The 16,290-nt window shown below is 51.1% G+C and overlaps 5 protein-coding genes across 5 annotated transcripts; 2 read left to right on the forward strand and 3 right to left on the reverse strand.

Moving 5' to 3' along the window:
* Positions 1–161: 161 nt before the first annotated feature.
* KD926_008774 (PRP38 family protein) lies at positions 162–941 on the reverse strand (the record flags this gene model as incomplete). Its single annotated transcript, XM_053104963.1, has 1 exon — positions 162–941. One exon carries the CDS (start codon positions 939–941, stop codon positions 162–164), a length of 780 nt encoding a protein of 259 aa, XP_052960329.1.
* Positions 942–1,358: 417 nt separating this feature from the next.
* KD926_008775 (uncharacterized protein) lies at positions 1,359–2,429 on the forward strand (the record flags this gene model as incomplete). The annotated part of the gene is made up of 1 exon (XM_053104973.1): positions 1,359–2,429. The coding sequence occupies one exon, from the start codon at positions 1,359–1,361 to the stop codon at positions 2,427–2,429; it is 1,071 nt and encodes a 356-aa protein (XP_052960330.1).
* Positions 2,430–3,080: 651 nt separating this feature from the next.
* Positions 3,081–5,135, reverse strand: KD926_008776 (WD40 repeat domain-containing protein; the record flags this gene model as incomplete). The annotated part of the gene is made up of 3 exons (XM_053104983.1): positions 3,081–3,303; positions 3,370–5,032; positions 5,096–5,135. 3 exons carry the CDS (start codon positions 5,133–5,135, stop codon positions 3,081–3,083), a joined length of 1,926 nt encoding a protein of 641 aa, XP_052960331.1.
* Positions 5,136–6,351: 1,216 nt separating this feature from the next.
* Positions 6,352–12,468, forward strand: KD926_008777 (putative DEAD box helicase involved in nonsense mediated decay; the record flags this gene model as incomplete). Its single annotated transcript, XM_053104993.1, has 11 exons — positions 6,352–7,160; positions 7,228–9,239; positions 9,655–9,822; positions 10,593–10,671; positions 11,100–11,229; positions 11,289–11,332; positions 11,406–11,505; positions 11,562–11,918; positions 11,979–12,057; positions 12,118–12,301; positions 12,354–12,468. The coding sequence occupies 11 exons, from the start codon at positions 6,352–6,354 to the stop codon at positions 12,466–12,468; spliced, it is 4,077 nt and encodes a 1,358-aa protein (XP_052960332.1).
* A 1,268-nt stretch (positions 12,469–13,736) lies between these two features.
* On the reverse strand, positions 13,737–15,285 carry KD926_008778 (putative neutral amino acid permease; the record flags this gene model as incomplete). Its single annotated transcript, XM_053105004.1, has 3 exons — positions 13,737–14,532; positions 14,653–15,037; positions 15,093–15,285. The coding sequence occupies 3 exons, from the start codon at positions 15,283–15,285 to the stop codon at positions 13,737–13,739; spliced, it is 1,374 nt and encodes a 457-aa protein (XP_052960333.1).
* Positions 15,286–16,290: the final 1,005 nt, after the last annotated feature.

Genomic DNA, 16,290 nt, shown 5'->3' on the forward strand with positions numbered 1-16,290 from the left:
GAGGCGCGCAAGTATTTGGCCACCGAGTCGCCTTTCCACAAGAAAGGAACGACCTATCGAGTTTGTAGGTCAAAGCAAGTGCCAGAGAGCCCATTCTGACCTTGCCGAGCCAACAAAGATTTAATACCGGCGAAAAACCGCGCCAAACGACGACCGAGAATTCAATCATCGCCCGCGCTCCTCGCCGACTTCGTCTCACTCGCCTCCCCGTCCTCGCTCTCCCGGTCCATTTCCTCCAGCTCTGCCGCCAACGGACTCTCACGCTCCTCCAACAGATCCAAGTCCTCCAGTTGCTGCCGCGACGGCAGCTTCCACAGACTGGTACCGCACACACGATCCTTAGTCAACAGGTCGTCGACGAACTGATCCATGTACGTCAAGACCACAGTGTCACCCATCCTTCGCTTCAGCTTCCGGTAGTCGAGAAGCAGCGGCTCCAGCGCCTTGTACACGTCGACCGCGTCAAACGTCAACCGGATATAGAAGGCCGCCAGCGCGCGCAGATACTTGAAGTCGCCCTTCTGCTTCATCACGCTGCGCTGCGCCTGTTCCTCCGGGCTGAGGCCAGTATGCGCCCCCTCCCCTTCTCCTCCTTCTCCTTCTCCTTCGTCATCTTCGCCAAAAGGGTCCGTGAAGTTCAGGTACTCGAGCACGATGTCGTGGTCTGGGTTGAGTTGGAGGAGCTTGAACGCGAGACACAGGAACGGGGTGGGTTTCTCAGCCACACCGTGCGTGCCTCCGAGGGCGGTCAATTCGACGGCACGATCGCATAGTGTCGCTGCGTTTAAACCGAAGCATTGCTCTTTCCAGTAGTAGGAGTCTGTGATGCGGTCGCGGACGGCTTTTTCGAAGAGCGTGGCCGGGTTGACGCCGCGGATTAGAGGGCCTTTGTAACCGCGGTTGTCGAGTAAGGTGCTGGCATCGGCACGGTGGGATGCCATGGTTGTGTGGTGTGGTGGTGGTGGCAGCAGTTAGTTGGCGTGGTCGGAGAGGTGGAGAGGAAGGAAAAAGACCTGACGGACAGACCGAGATGACAGTGCCAAGACACGGCTTATCGATAGTCGCGCCGACAACCGTCGAGTAAACGAACCCGCGCTGAAACATGAGCGACATCATCCTTCTTGTTTGTTTGATTCTTGCATGATTTACGACTTAACGAGATTGATTTGGTATCACTGAAGAGAAGGATTACAATTGAACGGGGATCTGCATATCTGCGAGTTCGCTGCTGCTTTTCACGCCAAGAAAGGCATCTACATACTAAGCATCTACTCAGTACACACACTCACATACTTGGGACGACCGACAAGACATCACACATACCAACCAATGCAGACACCCTAGAGTCGATCTAAATCATGGTGCTTCTGACTTCCTCCACTGTCTCAGTCATTTTGTCGACAGGGGTGATCTCCATCTTCACCATCCTCCTCTTTCTCTCCGGATACACGCTACAGCAACAATCCGTCCGAAACATCCAGCATGCGCTTCGTCCTCCTGCGCCCCCAGAGCCCAAGATAGGCCACGGATCAGGAGAATCGTCATTCCAGGGCACAAAGCGAAGCCTCTTATCCGATCTCGTCTCCGACGACAACCCAGACGATAGTGGTCACACCCAGTCCCCGACAGGCGGAAACTACGCCTATCTCCAACTCCTCTCCCACCCCGACCCATCCAACATCTGCTCGGCCATCCTGTTCTTCAAACAGCTCGCCTCCAACGGCACCGCCGTCCAAGACCGTCTCTTCATGTACCCGCAAGAATGGGACATGATGGCCGCCACCAACCAGCTCTCCGAGCCCGTCTCGACCGCACTGTCCCTGTTGCGCGACGCAAGCCTCAAATACGGCATTTGGCTTCTCCCTATCGACATGACAGCCGCCACCTCCGCCGGGTACGCTCCCACCGACACCAAGCTGCTACGTCTCGGCCAGATCCAGTTCATGCAGTACGACAGCGTCCTGTACGTCCAGAATCCGGGCATGCTGCTCGACACGGGAAAGCTAGACGATGTGCTCCTCTCACGCCCGCTGCCTCTGCGCCACGACCCGTCTCGCACAGAATCCTTCAACAACGAGGCCTGGATCCCCATGCCGCTCAGAGCTGACCGCGACGCCACCTTACCCCCTGTCTATCTGATCACTGTCAATAATGTCGGCAACGGGCACGTCGAGGCCCGAGGCCATGTGCCGAATGTGGCGCTGCCGGGCTTTGGGCGGTTAGTCACGGGCCCCGAGGGAGCGCGTTCTTCTCCGCAGGATGATGAGGACGATGATGCTGACCCGCAGCCCGGGTATGTCGTCTTTGAACATGACGATGATGGCCATGTCAAGTGGGCCAAGAACCCGTTGTTTGGCGCTTGGAGGGCCCAGCAGTATCAAGTCTGTGAGGGGTTAGATTTTGATGACGTGCATGATGATGATTTGTAGCCTTTCTTCTTTTTCTTTTGGTTTCTTGGTTTGCTTGCTGGTGGTGTTTCGTTAGTATTCCTTCGGGTTTGGGCTTTGGGGTGATTGGTAAATGATCTTTTTATGATGTACATGTCCGGTTTGTGTCTGGTGGGTGTTCATGGTGTAGTATATTTCCCCCGGTTTTGTCTCTGTTCTGATGTATCAAGAGCTTATAAATGCATATATGATATATGATCTCCACGATGATTAGTGGCAGTTCGATCGAACCATGATTAAGAAAACCGCGTCTACGTCATTATCGAATCCAATCCGATCATAGTATCGACTGGAGCCTGGAGCATAAAACTCATCAAATCATATCTTCTAATTGTATTGTCCTGGTCCAATTATAACGCTATCGTCAGCATAACAGTGATACATAGAAGTACCTTAGAAAAGCAACGCCACGCGGGTATCGCCCCATCTCGAAGACAGTGGTGAATGAAGATGAAGACTAGCCATGAGAGAGGAACCAAACAGCTAGGTCTAGTAGAAGGAAGGAAGGAAGGAAGGAAGAAAAACGACCAGCACAAGCGATGGAAATAAGATCGGCTAACAGGAATCTGCACCATGGTATATAGAAATAGTAGTAGATAGTGTACAGTGGGTGCGAATGCGCCGTCGAAAGATTTATCGTGGGACACCGATCTCGTATCCCAGGAGGACTTCGGTGGTGTTGCCCTCCCAGCCTCGGTTGCCGCTCGTGGAGACCATGAAACGACAGGCTTGGTCGACGTAGAGCTGCGAAACGGTTCCTGTGCGGTGGCCGGGGATGATGAGGAATGGGACGGTCGAGTGGCGGGCGACTTGTTCGTGTTTGAGGTCGTATAATCGAAGAATGTCGTGGGATGCACTGGATGAACGAGCACGGATTAATGATGGGATGGGTTGAGAGGACGAATGTTGAAGGAAAACTTACCACATAATGTGTCGTCCGTTAGGCATTGCTCGCAAAGCAGTGACCGGCCCGCTGCCTTGGGGGAATTTGAAGACCCGCTCGGGATCCCGGAGGCCCTTGTGAAGACTGAATTCCTCGACGGTTCCGTTTCGACGACCGGCGTAGATATAGTTGCCATCGGGAGACCAGCATGCATTCATACACCAGGGCGGAGAGTTGCGAGGGACAATGCGCGAAACGGGGTCCGGTTGTCGTCGGTCCCATACGCGAATGATACCGTCGATTGAGGCAGCTAGGAAAATATTATCGGGCCCGATATTAGAGTCCGCTTGTGTTGGTTGGGAAGAGTCCTGGGTTTGTGGGGGGTGTTCTAGGTCCTCGGCGTGAGGGAGCCCGTTAACGACAGGCTGTGATGTGCCGTTGGGAAAATCGGCGCCTTGAGACTCTGAAGGTTGGTTGGTCGCATTCGCGTTGTCTACGTTTGCGTCACCGGCGTTTGTGGAATTCGCAGGCGGTTCAGCGACGCCATTCGGCTGACCTGTCGTGTCGGTTTCACCTGGCGCATCTGCGTCGGGAAGAACGCCATTCGCGAGAGCTTTGCCGAACTCATCATCCTCATCGATCCCAAAGGCATTTCCCGATGTGTTCGCGCCTTCTCCGCCTGCACCGTCTCCATCACCGAACAATGAATCAGCCCCGCCAAACAATGAATCTGCTGGCGAGCCTGCCTGCTGGTTCGACGAGTCTCCCGCAGCGCCTTGGTCGTTGGAGTTGTCACCAAAGTTGAAGGTATTGCTATCGCTAGCTTGATTATTGGATGAGAAGGTCCCGTTAGGCTGCGAATCTTCCGGCGTTTCCTTAGGAATCGGGAGGCTGGATTCTGGCCGTATGTCCAGGGAAGAGATCTGTCCGGCACTGGATCCGAACGTGCGCCTCGTTTGTCCGGTGTTTAGGTCCCAATCGAATACCCGTTTATCCCAGCTTCCAGACAGCAGTGATTGCTCATCGGAAGTCAAATTTAACACCGAGACCGCCGAGTTATGCTCATGTAGCAGCGCAATTTCTTTGCCCTCGTCGTGGCGCACAGACTGTAGCCGGATAGCGCCCGACTCCAGACCGGACAGCAACCACAGGCCTTCGCTTTGACTTGCCAATGAATACACCGGCGAAAGCTGCCTCCCGTCCATGTTCTCCCAATATGTCATCAGAACCCCCGCCTTCACCACACTGTCCACGAACGGATGTCTTTGCGCCACGGTCAGCATCAATTTGCTGTTGATCGAGTCAACCCAGTTGAATTTCCGCACATATCCATCGGATCCTCCACTAAACACCCATCTCATGTCCGCCGTGGCAGTCACGGCATTGATCGAAGTACTATGGGGCGCGGCCGTCGTAGGCACGATGTCGTACGTGGAGGCAGTCAGGCATTCGGGCCGCACGCTGGGATGAAGCGCAGATATCGGATCGGAGGTGAGATTTGTCGGACCAACATTGGTCATCTCCACGTCCGGATTCGGTTGCGCGGCCACCCCTGCGCTATCGGATACATGGCTGGCGTTTGACGGGCTGTCCGGGTCTTGATCCGCGTCTTGGTCGGCATCGGCATCGTTATCGTTCCCACCGTCGTCTGCATCCCTGAGTGTGTCTTCCATTTCATTGTCCGAGCTTCCGTCTTGCGATCCTATCCAAACCATACTTGTCAGCATTCAGCACTCCAAAGCCGGAACATTCAAGGAGCCCTCACCTGCAAGATCGCGGTCGTCGCCTTCTTCCATCGAGGCCATCTTCCTAGGAGAGAGGCGTTTAAATCTCAGTTCTTCCCGAGATGCAAAGTTAAGCACACTGTAGTGTGATATATATAAGAGGAGACTAATGTGTCGCGACTAATAATAACCCTGAATTGGCTCAATCGTGAGCGAGAGCTAGCGTTTCAATGTATGGCGCACGGTATAATAACTATTGTGGATTAGGGGTACATATCGAATGACAATAGTCCTCGAGGGCGAGAGGGTCGAGGTGAATGATAGGACTCGGGGGTATAATGTATATAGGAGAATGGGGGCGCATCAAACGACAAAGAAAGTGTGAATGAACCTCTCCATACCTCCGCCCGCATCTTTTCCCCGACGTCAGTCACGTTTCCCACTCTGTGATGCCTGAGGCAGAAAGCCATTCCCTTCCGGTTAGTCCGCTCACGTCCTTTGACACCTCAGGCATGAAGCAGGCATCAATCAGGCATCACCTGTCACTCTTTACCTGTAGATCCTCTTCGATCTTGATCGGCAATAAATTGAGATTTCCCTGAGATGACTGGCACATTTTATTCCATCCAACGTGCACCGCTGATCCCTCTTCATCCAAATTCAATAACACATGCCTCACACCTGGGGAACAAAGAGCCAGATAGCAGCAGATGTGAAAGCACATTGGATTCACCTGATCATAGTCTTGGTTTCACTTTACTCTTGTGAACCATGAGCTTTAAATCCATCTAGCTATGCCCTCTATGTATCAACACGTAGAATACCAAGAGTACACAGTACTTCATGGCATCAGTCTAACCACTGCCCTCTCACACCAAGATTGAACCTTTAAAGAAGTTATAATAATCACAAAGCACTGAGCCCTCTTCCGCAAAACAGCAGGAATGAAAGACGATTATTTCACCAAGTGAGATGTTCTGATAGTGCTGTTTCACAAGGTTCAAGATGTAGATTAGTTTGGCTGAGTGGCGCACTTCGTGAATACTGTCTCAAACGTTCATGTACGCATCCGTGAATGCAAACGCTCCCCTCCCCTCTTTTCCCTCCTGCCTCCTCTTCCCACATCTTTTCTTCCTTCACTCATGTTGTTTTTGAGCTCATTCTTCTTTCATCCATCCCACTTCCCCTAGCCCTCTTTTTACTATTACTTTCACAATCCATTACCTCGAATCATTAGCACTTTCTATCATCAGTCAGACCTGTGAGCTGCCCTGGTTCAGTAGCCCAAGGAATAGACATGATGGATTCAACCAATGAATCTCTTCCCGGGTTGCCTTCAAAGCATCTTCATGACCATTTTTCGCGGCTAACAACGGGTTCGGCTGGGCCTGTGAATCTGGACGTGAGAGAATACTTCAATCAGCCCGATTTTGAAGATGCCGAGCCATGGCTTCTTAAACCCGAGGTTCCATCCACGGAAGAAATCCTGAGCATCGACTCAAACAATTGCATTGATTTGATACCTAACCGGATCATCGGTCCCTGGAGATCCGAAAGTGCGTACCTAGAGGCTCATTATGAGCTGCTTAGGGAGGACGCCATTGCTCCTCTGAGGGATGCAGTTGCCTATGTCAGAGAGGATCCGAGCATGGAAGATTCAAAGATGGTAGCGATTTATGAAAAGGTCAGACTCCCTGCTATGGCTTTAGCAGCGCGAGTACCATCTAATCCCCAGCGTTCACTGCAGGTCTACATCACCGGCACCACTTTTGCACAGAGAGGTCTGGCTTTTCGAATCCGGTTTTCAACTATCAGGGCGGGTAAGAACATTGCTTGGGAGTATTCTTCACGGCTGAGAAGTGGCTCAATTGTCGCATTGTCGCCGGCGAGCGACGCGTTCAAAAGTCAATGTGTCGTGGCAATTGTTGCAGCAAGGCCCTTGGAAGGCGTGAAGCAGCAGCCCCCCGAGATTGATTTGTTTTTTGGGCGGCCGGAAGACGCGGATTTTGATTCTCAAAAAGAATGGATCATGGTCCAAGCCAAGAACGGGTACTATGAATCCACAAGACATACTATGAAAGCTCTTCAAAGAATGAGTCAGGAAAGGTAAGTGAAGAAACCTACTATGCGCGCTTTCCACTCTGCTCCTGACTCGCGGCTCATATGTTGTTAGGTTTCCCCTAGCCGAGCATATTTGCCTCTTGGAAACAAATGTCGATGCCCCCGCTTACGTGGAAGAGAGTCCGATTGTTGATATACAACCGGATGTTGAAAACTCCGGCAACGAGGGTCGAATTGATATTCTCAGGGATTGGCCGAGAAAGCCAATCGGTGACCTCGACGCCACCCAGTGGAAAGCCTTGCAGCAGATGCTCACGAAACGCCTCTCCATAATCCAGGGCCCTCCTGGTACGGGAAAGACACATGTATCGGTTGTGGCGCTAAGGATCATGCTTGCAAATATGAAACCTGATGACCCTCCGATCATTGTATCTTCTCAAACAAATCACGCGCTGGACCAGCTTCTGAAGTACATATCAAGCTTCGAGAAGCGATACATCCGGGTGGGAGCTCGAAGCACCGATATTGAGATCAAAAAGAGGACACTATTTTCCATTCGACAAAACCGACCGTCTGTGAATGTTCAAGGGGGCTTGATGGGACCGGCAAGAAAAAAGTTGAGGAGTATGGTTCTGCCGATGATAGAATTGTTGCAAGCATTTAACGCCGAGAATGCAGGCAGGCCACTTCCGTCTTCCTTTTTCGTTAAAATCGGACTGTTAAGCCAAGAGCAGTCCAACGCACTTGTCCAAGGAGCCAAAGGCTGGATCCGCTCGGGCCGAAAGGATGACGTTGATCCGCTGGCTGTGTGGCTTGGCGAGAAAGTGGTGAAATTCGAGGTGGATTACAAGACGGAGAACTTCGGCTTCGCCGAGGACGAAGTCGATCTTGAATACGAGCAACTTAAAGAACTTGAAGCCGAGCAAGGAATAGATGATGACGACTTTGAGGTTCTCCAAGGCCAGTTCATATCCTTAAAAGAAGGGTATTGCGGCCAGGACAGCTCGTTGCCCGATGCAGTTTGTCAAGGATACCTCAGGTCCCATGACTTCTGGAAGATACCAGTTAGAGCGCGGGGGGCTGTCTACAATGCTCTAAGAAAAGCAGCCAAAGCCAAGGTTCTCGAGGCGTTTCGCAAACTAGTTGCCGTTTACACAGAGACTACAAAAGATCTTCAGATTGGCAAATTTGAAAGAGACCATCACATTCTCCAGGATGCCAGAGTCATTGGGGTGACAGCCACAGGCCTGAGCAAGTACCGGGGATTAATTTCGACCGTAAACCCAAGAATCATTTTGATCGAAGAAGCAGCCGAGGCGATCGAGGCACCCATAACGACCGCTTGCTTTGAGTCCGTCCAACAGCTGATTCTGGTTGGCGATCACCAGCAGCTCAAGGGAAGTTGTTCAGTCCAGGATCTTGAGGGCGATCCGTTCTTCTTGGACGTCTCAATGTTCGAGCGTCTTCTCCACAACGGCCTAGAATATACTACGCTGAGAAGACAAAGGCGTATGGCGCCCGAGATACGCGCGTTGTTGGAACCGATCTATGGCGGGTTGCAAGACCACGAGTCCGTCCAGAATCGCCCTGGCATTCCTGGCATGGGCGATATGCGGTCGTTTTTCTTTTCTCACAAATGGCCAGAAAGCAGCGATAGCTTGGCATCAAAGTTCAATGAGGCGGAGGCGAATATGGTCGTGGGCTTCTTCGTTCACCTTGTGCTCAACGGGACGCGGGTCGAGGACATTACCATCCTTACATTCTACAATGGCCAGAGAAAGAGGTTGCTTAAATTACTGAAAGGCAACTCGTATCTTCAAGGTCATTACGTGAATGTAGTGACGGTTGACTCGTACCAAGGCGAAGAGAACGAAGTTGTTCTCCTGTCACTCGTGCGCAGTGGCAAGTCCACTGTCGGATTCTTGTCTGTCGAAAACAGGGTCTGCGTAGCTCTGTCGCGCGCGAAAAGGGGGTTCTATATCTTCGGAAACGCCATGTCGCTTGCTTGTGCAGATCCGTTATGGTGGAGAGTCATTAACATCATGGGCACCGATCAACCGCGGCGCCTGGGGTTCTATCTGCCCCTAACATGTGTCAAGCACGGCAGGAAGGTGTTTATCCAGGGTTTGTATTCGTCCATATCCGAAATCTGTGTGTTTCAGCGGATCTCGCTAACGACTCGAGGTGAAGAGCCGTCAGAATGGGATAGAACGAACGGCGGGTGCCATTATGAATGTGGCGGGCTGCTAGACTGTGGGCATAAGTGTCCTCTGCGATGTCACAGGTAAGTTTGAGCATAGCAAAATCCCCTGTATTCCGCGTCAACCCGGTTATTAAGCCAGTTCTTTCGCTAGCTTTGCGCATGACCAAGTTGGATGCGACCGAGACTGCGACAGGAGATTGCCATGTGGCCACCCGTGTGCTAAACCTTGCGCGTCAACCCATACCTGCTCTTGCGACTGTTCCCAGGGAACGGTCAGGCCCGCAGCGAAGTCGACACGTCCAATTCCTCCCCCAGTTGTTAAACATCCCAACATAGGTGTCGATGTCGATGGCTCTCGCAGAGAAGCCTTGAGACGGTATCAGGAATTTGCCAATGGAGGTGCGCAGCAGGCCGACGAGCAACTCCTGAAAATAATCGATTCGATGATGCCCAAAGCACCGGCACCAGCACCCTCGAGGCCACCAGTCAACCTGCTGGACGATAGTGACTGATTGGTGGGAGTCTCGGAGACCGAAAATCGGTAGTCGGAGTCATTCGAGTGGACAGGAGGGTTATGGCGACAGGTGAGACAGCGAGGAGAAGAGGTTTCTTTTTTTTTTCTTTTTTTTTTTCTTTGGGAGAGCCAATTAAAAGCCTCCCAAAAAGGGATTGACAGTATTACTTAAAAGTCTAGGAAAATCCGTCAAAATAACGAACTGGTTGACTCCACTCCTTTTATTGGCGGGTGAAAGGCCGTATCTGATGTATGCCTGAGGCAGAGAGGGTTTCACCGTAGGCGAGCCAGACCGAGTGTCAATGGCCACATACTAGCTACTCCGTAAGTAAGGTATACCTCCGGAACCTGTAGGTAAGCATCAACTGGAAGGCATTCCGCCAATAACCCGCAGCGATGGCGGTGGATACGGCGAGAGAAAATAATAAAAAGGTGTGGTTACGCTGCCTTGATTAACTTGATTGAGCGGCCGCTGGCTGGCATCTCATCCCGCCAATCAGAGGGCGGGATGGCATCTATACTCGCCCAGGCCAGTCTCTTTTATCGGCAAGCCTCAGTAGCCCACCTTTTGGTCTCCCTCGGCCACTTTGTCCACCTTCTGCCTTTCCACCACATTCTCCAGGCTCCCAGGCTTCCTGGCTTCCTGGCCACCTGGCTTCCCTACCCTTACCCTTAGTCCTAATCTTACCCCCCTCCACCTTTCACCCCTCCCCTGCCTCCCCTGTCTTTGTCCGGGCCTTTCCCCCTAAACTAACAACAGACCGGAAGGAACGGCTGACTGAACAGTCTGTGAGAACTGCCGCCCTCACTGGATTCTTCCGGGCCTATGATGGTACCTGGTTCACACACTGCGGAAGATACTTCCTAGGCAAACTCTGCCTCCGTTTCATCTTGATCATCTCGTTTGCCTTTCCTTAATATCTTAATCATCCTAGCGTTCTTGCCTCTCAGTATTAGCCCACTTGTTTTACATCATCAGCCTTGATTTTTTTTCTTAGCACTCAGCATGGCCGAATTCAGTCGATCGGAGATCCTGGGGACGACCTTCGAGACCACCACCAGGTATTCTTCCTTCTGAAAAGGACGTGGTTTACAATGGATCCCCTTGGGTAACACTCAATTAGATATGCAAACGTGCAACCCGTTGGTCTGGGTGCCTTTGGGCTTGTCTGGTATTCTCACCCTTTTTTCCCTTCTCCCACCCCTGAGGATAGACGCGCCTCGTTGAACAGTCCCCTCTTGGGCAATACTAACCTGTCCACGTCAGCTCCGCATATGATTTAATCGGTCAGCAAAATGTGGCCATCAAGAAAATGATGACCCCGTTTGCCAGTACGGCTCTTGCTAAGCGTACTTACCGAGAGGTTAAGCTGTTGAAGCAACTCCGGCACGAGAATGTATGTGCCTGAATAATAAGAGAAGGGCTTAGATTTGTTGTCATGCTAACGATGCACAGCTCATCTGCTTATCGGATATCTTCATTTCGCCCCTAGAAGACGTGTATGGTTGATCACATCCAGCTTCATCCCGTGTTGCGGGTAAATAGCTGCGGCTCACTAACGAGGGATTGTAGATACCTAGTCACGGAGCTTCTAGGGACAGACCTCAATCAACTAATGAGGGCGAAACCGTTGGATGCCAGATTTGCACAGTTCTTTATGTATCAAATAATGGTATTGCTCCCATTGATGCAGACAAATGTATGTTGGTTTTGTCTAATTGTTTACAGCGAGGATTGAAATACATACACTCAGCCGGTGTGATCCATCGGGATCTCAAGCCGAGTAACCTGCTTATCAACGAGAATTGTGATCTGAAAATTTGTGACTTCGGCTTGGCTCGCGTCAGGGAACCCCAGATGACGGGCTACGTCTCAACGCGATATTACCGGGCGCCCGAAATCATGCTAACGTGGCAACGATATGATGACGCCGTCGACATATGGAGCGTGGGTTGCATCTTCGCCGAGATGCTACGGGGCAAACCACTGTTTCCCGGGAAGGATCATATCAACCAGTTCTACTTGATCACTGATATTATCGGCAATCCTCCAGACGAAGTAATAGAGAGGATTACGAGCGCAAATGTTTGTTTGGACGTGACAGATCTTGACTTTATAATCCGCAATGCTGACCAAAAGTGCTAGACGCGACGGCTTGTCAATTCATTGCCAAAGAAAGGCTCGCACCAGCTGAGAAATGTGTTTTCGGGGTTTGATGATCATGGTAAGCACTTCGTTCATAGTCGAGGCGTCTTTGGTATCCCTAGCTTATATCGTACAACAGCCGTCGATCTCCTTGAGAAGACGCTAGTATTTGACCCGGAAAAGCGAATATCTGCCGAGGAGTCTCTGAAGCACCCCTATTTAGCGCCTTATCATGATCCCAACGACGAACCTGCGGCAGAAAAGGAGTTCGACTGGTCATTCAATGACGCCGATCTGCCCAAAGATACGTGGAGATTCATGATGTTGGTGCAACCAAGTTTACTCCGCAAGTTTGTCAACTGACCAGGTTTGCAGTTACAGTGAAGTTTTGGACTACCATAGTGCTGGTGGGAATGCCCAACCAGAACTAGACCAGGACGACATCTCCAGCAACATAGACCTCTTTCTACAAGAAATCGGCTGCGAATGAGACGAATATTCACCGAACCCAACCCAGCCAATGATGTGTGGCTTGAGTGAAACCTAAGACATACCTACTTCTTGACGCTAGGGTCTGTACAGAATCAGGGAACCAAAACGAAGAAGACTTTCTTGGGTGAGTGGGAAATGACATTAATGGGTGCGGGTGATGCCCCTTGCTTCCGGCCTTTCACAAATCTTCATTTAAGTAGCCTAATTCAGCGTTCCTTATTTCACTCCGAAAGCGTTTTGTGCGGTTCTTTCTGGGTTGCATCTGAATTACTACCAAACCTCGAGTCGGCGTTTATTAATTGAAAATCGATTCTCTTCTTGTGCAGGTCGGCTCTCAGTGCTTCTTGGACTGACAAATATATTGGAAGACGTACTAAGCAAACTTTGTACCTACAGCACGAACACATCATTTGCCCATCGCAATCGAGCGAATAGAATCGAAACCCGCCGCATCCGACCGACTAGACCTATACAACCTCCATGAAACCCATTCTCGCAATCTCTCCTATCCTTTTCTCTTTCCTACAGACTGTCGCTGCAACTTCATCAAACATCCAACAGCAACACCACAACCCAAACGCTTCATGGGAGTTCAACATATTTCAGAACCAACACTGCACGGGTGAAGTTACCACGTTTTCGGGAAATGGGAGCACACTTTGTCGGGGCGCTATCCTCAACGGCGGAGGTTTAGCATATATTCCTGGGAGATTCACACAGCCCTTGTGTACGGTGACGCTCTTCGAAGACGACGATTGTGCCCGTAACCAAACCGTCGGAGCGATTGGTGCTAGCGATTCGGGATCCTGTCGGATTCCGCACACGCAAAGCAACGAGGGGACCGAGATTCGAAGTTTTATTGTCCGATGCTGAAGGATTATCATCTCTGCATATCGGTCCGGGTCATGCAATGATCATTAAGATTAAGGCCAACGAGGTCATGCGCTACATAAATCATGAATACAATGATGATGGGATTATGGCAGTCACTTGATCCGTTTCCCATCCTGTACGTTTTGCATAGGAAAACTTTCCGGTTTGTTGAACTGGGGCACTTTCCCTGTTGAACTAACCTGCAGGAGAAGTAAGCAAGGGATACCGTGACTCAGTCCTACCGCTGTCCCTGCTGGTTTATTTGATGTCTCGGTTAAATCACCTCTTCTGTGTGTATATCGCCTGGCAGTAAGTCGTACAAAATCATATAATCTCACAAATACCTGGAATTATCAAACGAGGTAATCAAAATCGCTAATTTTGCATTCGCATCTAGACCGATCCGCTGTTATCTGCGCAAGAAAACACCTTGTCGATCTTCCCGCTCTTATAAGCATCCATGATCTGAACAATCACCCCATACGTCCCGCCGACAGCCATGAATGCCCCTAGCAGAACAATACCGACATGTAAACCGTACACTACCTTCCGCATCACATTCCCCCGTCGATAATGGTCGTGACTATACAGCCACAACAACCCCGGCAAGCTGATTGCCAGCGGCGCAAAGAAAAGACTCCCCACCAACGCCAATACATACGTGAAAATCGGGATCGCAGAAGCCAACACGAAGGAGATCCCCGAGAGAATAATCGTACAACTCAGCCACGTTCCCCAGTGTGTCGGACTGTTTGACTGCAGGTGTTTCGAGTTGCGCAGGATTCGCACAAAGAGATACTTAGCGGCAACATGCACGTACAGAGATCCACTGACGATCAGGCCTGGTAATGCGATGCCGTACGCGACTCGCTTGACCGTTGGGCCGGCACTGCCGAGCGATGGAGCGGCGATCCATTTTCCGCACCAGCGGTAGATCACCAGCGCAAAACTGAGGTACGAGGCCGTCACGAAACCCATGCTGAGGTATACCGCTTTGGGGTAGTCTTTGGGGTTGCGCATCTCTGATATCACCGGGAGGAAGGCGGATGTAGCTGAGCTGGAGACGAAGATCGTCGCTGCGGCAGTGATGCCGGCTGCAAAGGTAGGATGACCAATGACGCGGTAACCGAAGTCATAGTCTCCGGTCTGAGGGGCAACGGCCGGCCTATCTCGGGTTGTTACGCCGATACTAGAGGTTGAATTTGTCAGTCTTCAGTTGGGATATATACTAACCTCACGGTGAGCGAGGGGATTGCATGCATACACGATGATAAAAACTGCCACCAGGACGCTGAAAAAGCCAACCCACGTGAGCCATCCAATGTGGGAGAACTTTCGGACGCTGGCGAATGCAGCGATGATGACCGTCGCGACGACTGACCACCAGACCGTACACATAGCATGAAGCGATAAAGCATTGAAGGCAGCCGAGACGCCGATTACGCCGGAGGCGGCCGTGATCACATAGGAAACGATGAACATGGATCCCACGATTTCCCGGGCAATAGGCCCGCCGATGACTCCAGCCATATCCGCCACCGAGTGACACTGGGGATGCCGATTGCGGAAGTCTCCCAGGATGATAGCTCCGTATGCGTTGAGGAGGCACCAGCCTACTAGATTCACGGCTCCCGGAAAGGCACCGAGATCATACATAACCGACGGGATGGAGAGAATGCCAGTAGCAAAGAGCACTGTGATGCGTCAGAATCTGTTAAAGTGCAATCCAACTGCCGGTGAGGATCTTACTCTTGAGAAAGATGGCCGATGCGCGGATCCAGCTCACCGTCCGGAAGTCGACCTGGCCATCCCCTCTCTTGAAAACCTCATATTGGTCATCTCCACCTTTGATCTCTTCAGAATTGGCAATGCCAATGTCATCCGGGGGCGGACTACCCGCCGCGATCTTGAAGTCTTTGGTATCATCGGGAGAAGTCGCCATGATAGAACGGGATCTGCTTAAGGGGAACTGAATAAATCAACCAGGGCTTCTGCAGAAACCAGGATCATTGGCGTGGTATGCCGTCTATCTTATATATGCTATTGAGATCAGCCTCTAACTTCCTTGGCTTCCCTGATAAGCAGCCTGCAACCCTGGCTGTCATCGATAAGGGACCGTCTCTCTACCTCATGTAGCAAGGTCGATTGATAACAGTCTTGGAGTCCAGGATCCACACGAACGAACTGATAACGCCCACGGACTAATCAGCGATCACACTTGGCAGGTTCTGTCCGTACCCCGCGCCTCTAGAAGCTCAAGATGCCACAGAAATATCCCATTGGAGGAGCGATCGGGCTCGGTCGAAACCACGAATTGGAGTACTTGATGCTCGACCGGGATGACCCTGCCGTTGTAGAAGACTGGCGTGATCATCGAGGATGGAGTAGGGAGTGGTCGATAGCAGGTAGATGCTCTAGTGGGAGCGAAAAGAAGCTTACTTTAAATAAACATACATTGCATTTTTCTCGTTGTGGAAGAATAAATTAACACGTAACGTTAGGTGTAGTACTCGGGGGAGGTCGTGATGTCAGCGACTCAGTGGCAAATGAGTCAAAATATACGATAGGGGGAAAACAGCCGATTGTGCATGTTCTATGAGCTAGCTGTCCTGTCCATTTAAGTAGTTACTAGCTCAGCCGAGACAGCATTGCGAATTGAATGAATTGGTCAATAGCAAGGATTGACCCCTTGCGTCCTCCTCTTTCGGTCATGAGACTAGCAGAGCCCTAACACTTCGTTGTAGTTTGGAGGGTGCGATAACTAACATGGCGAATAAAAAAGAGACTCCCTCCATTAGTTATCTTATTTATAAAAGACCACTTTGATGCCTGTCTCCTGGGGGTTTCATGGCGGCAGTATCTTCAAGAGCGGCTTTCGGGATTAGTTACCTATTGAAATTACCGCATGACGGTCGGGCCTCTGATCATTGCTCGGGGCAGGGATCGT

Source organism: Aspergillus affinis (assembly GCF_023601865.1).
Source record: "Aspergillus affinis strain CMG 70 chromosome Unknown NODE_5_length_567868_cov_86_340925, whole genome shotgun sequence".
In the NCBI taxonomy this organism is placed as follows: domain Eukaryota; kingdom Fungi; phylum Ascomycota; class Eurotiomycetes; order Eurotiales; family Aspergillaceae; genus Aspergillus; species Aspergillus affinis.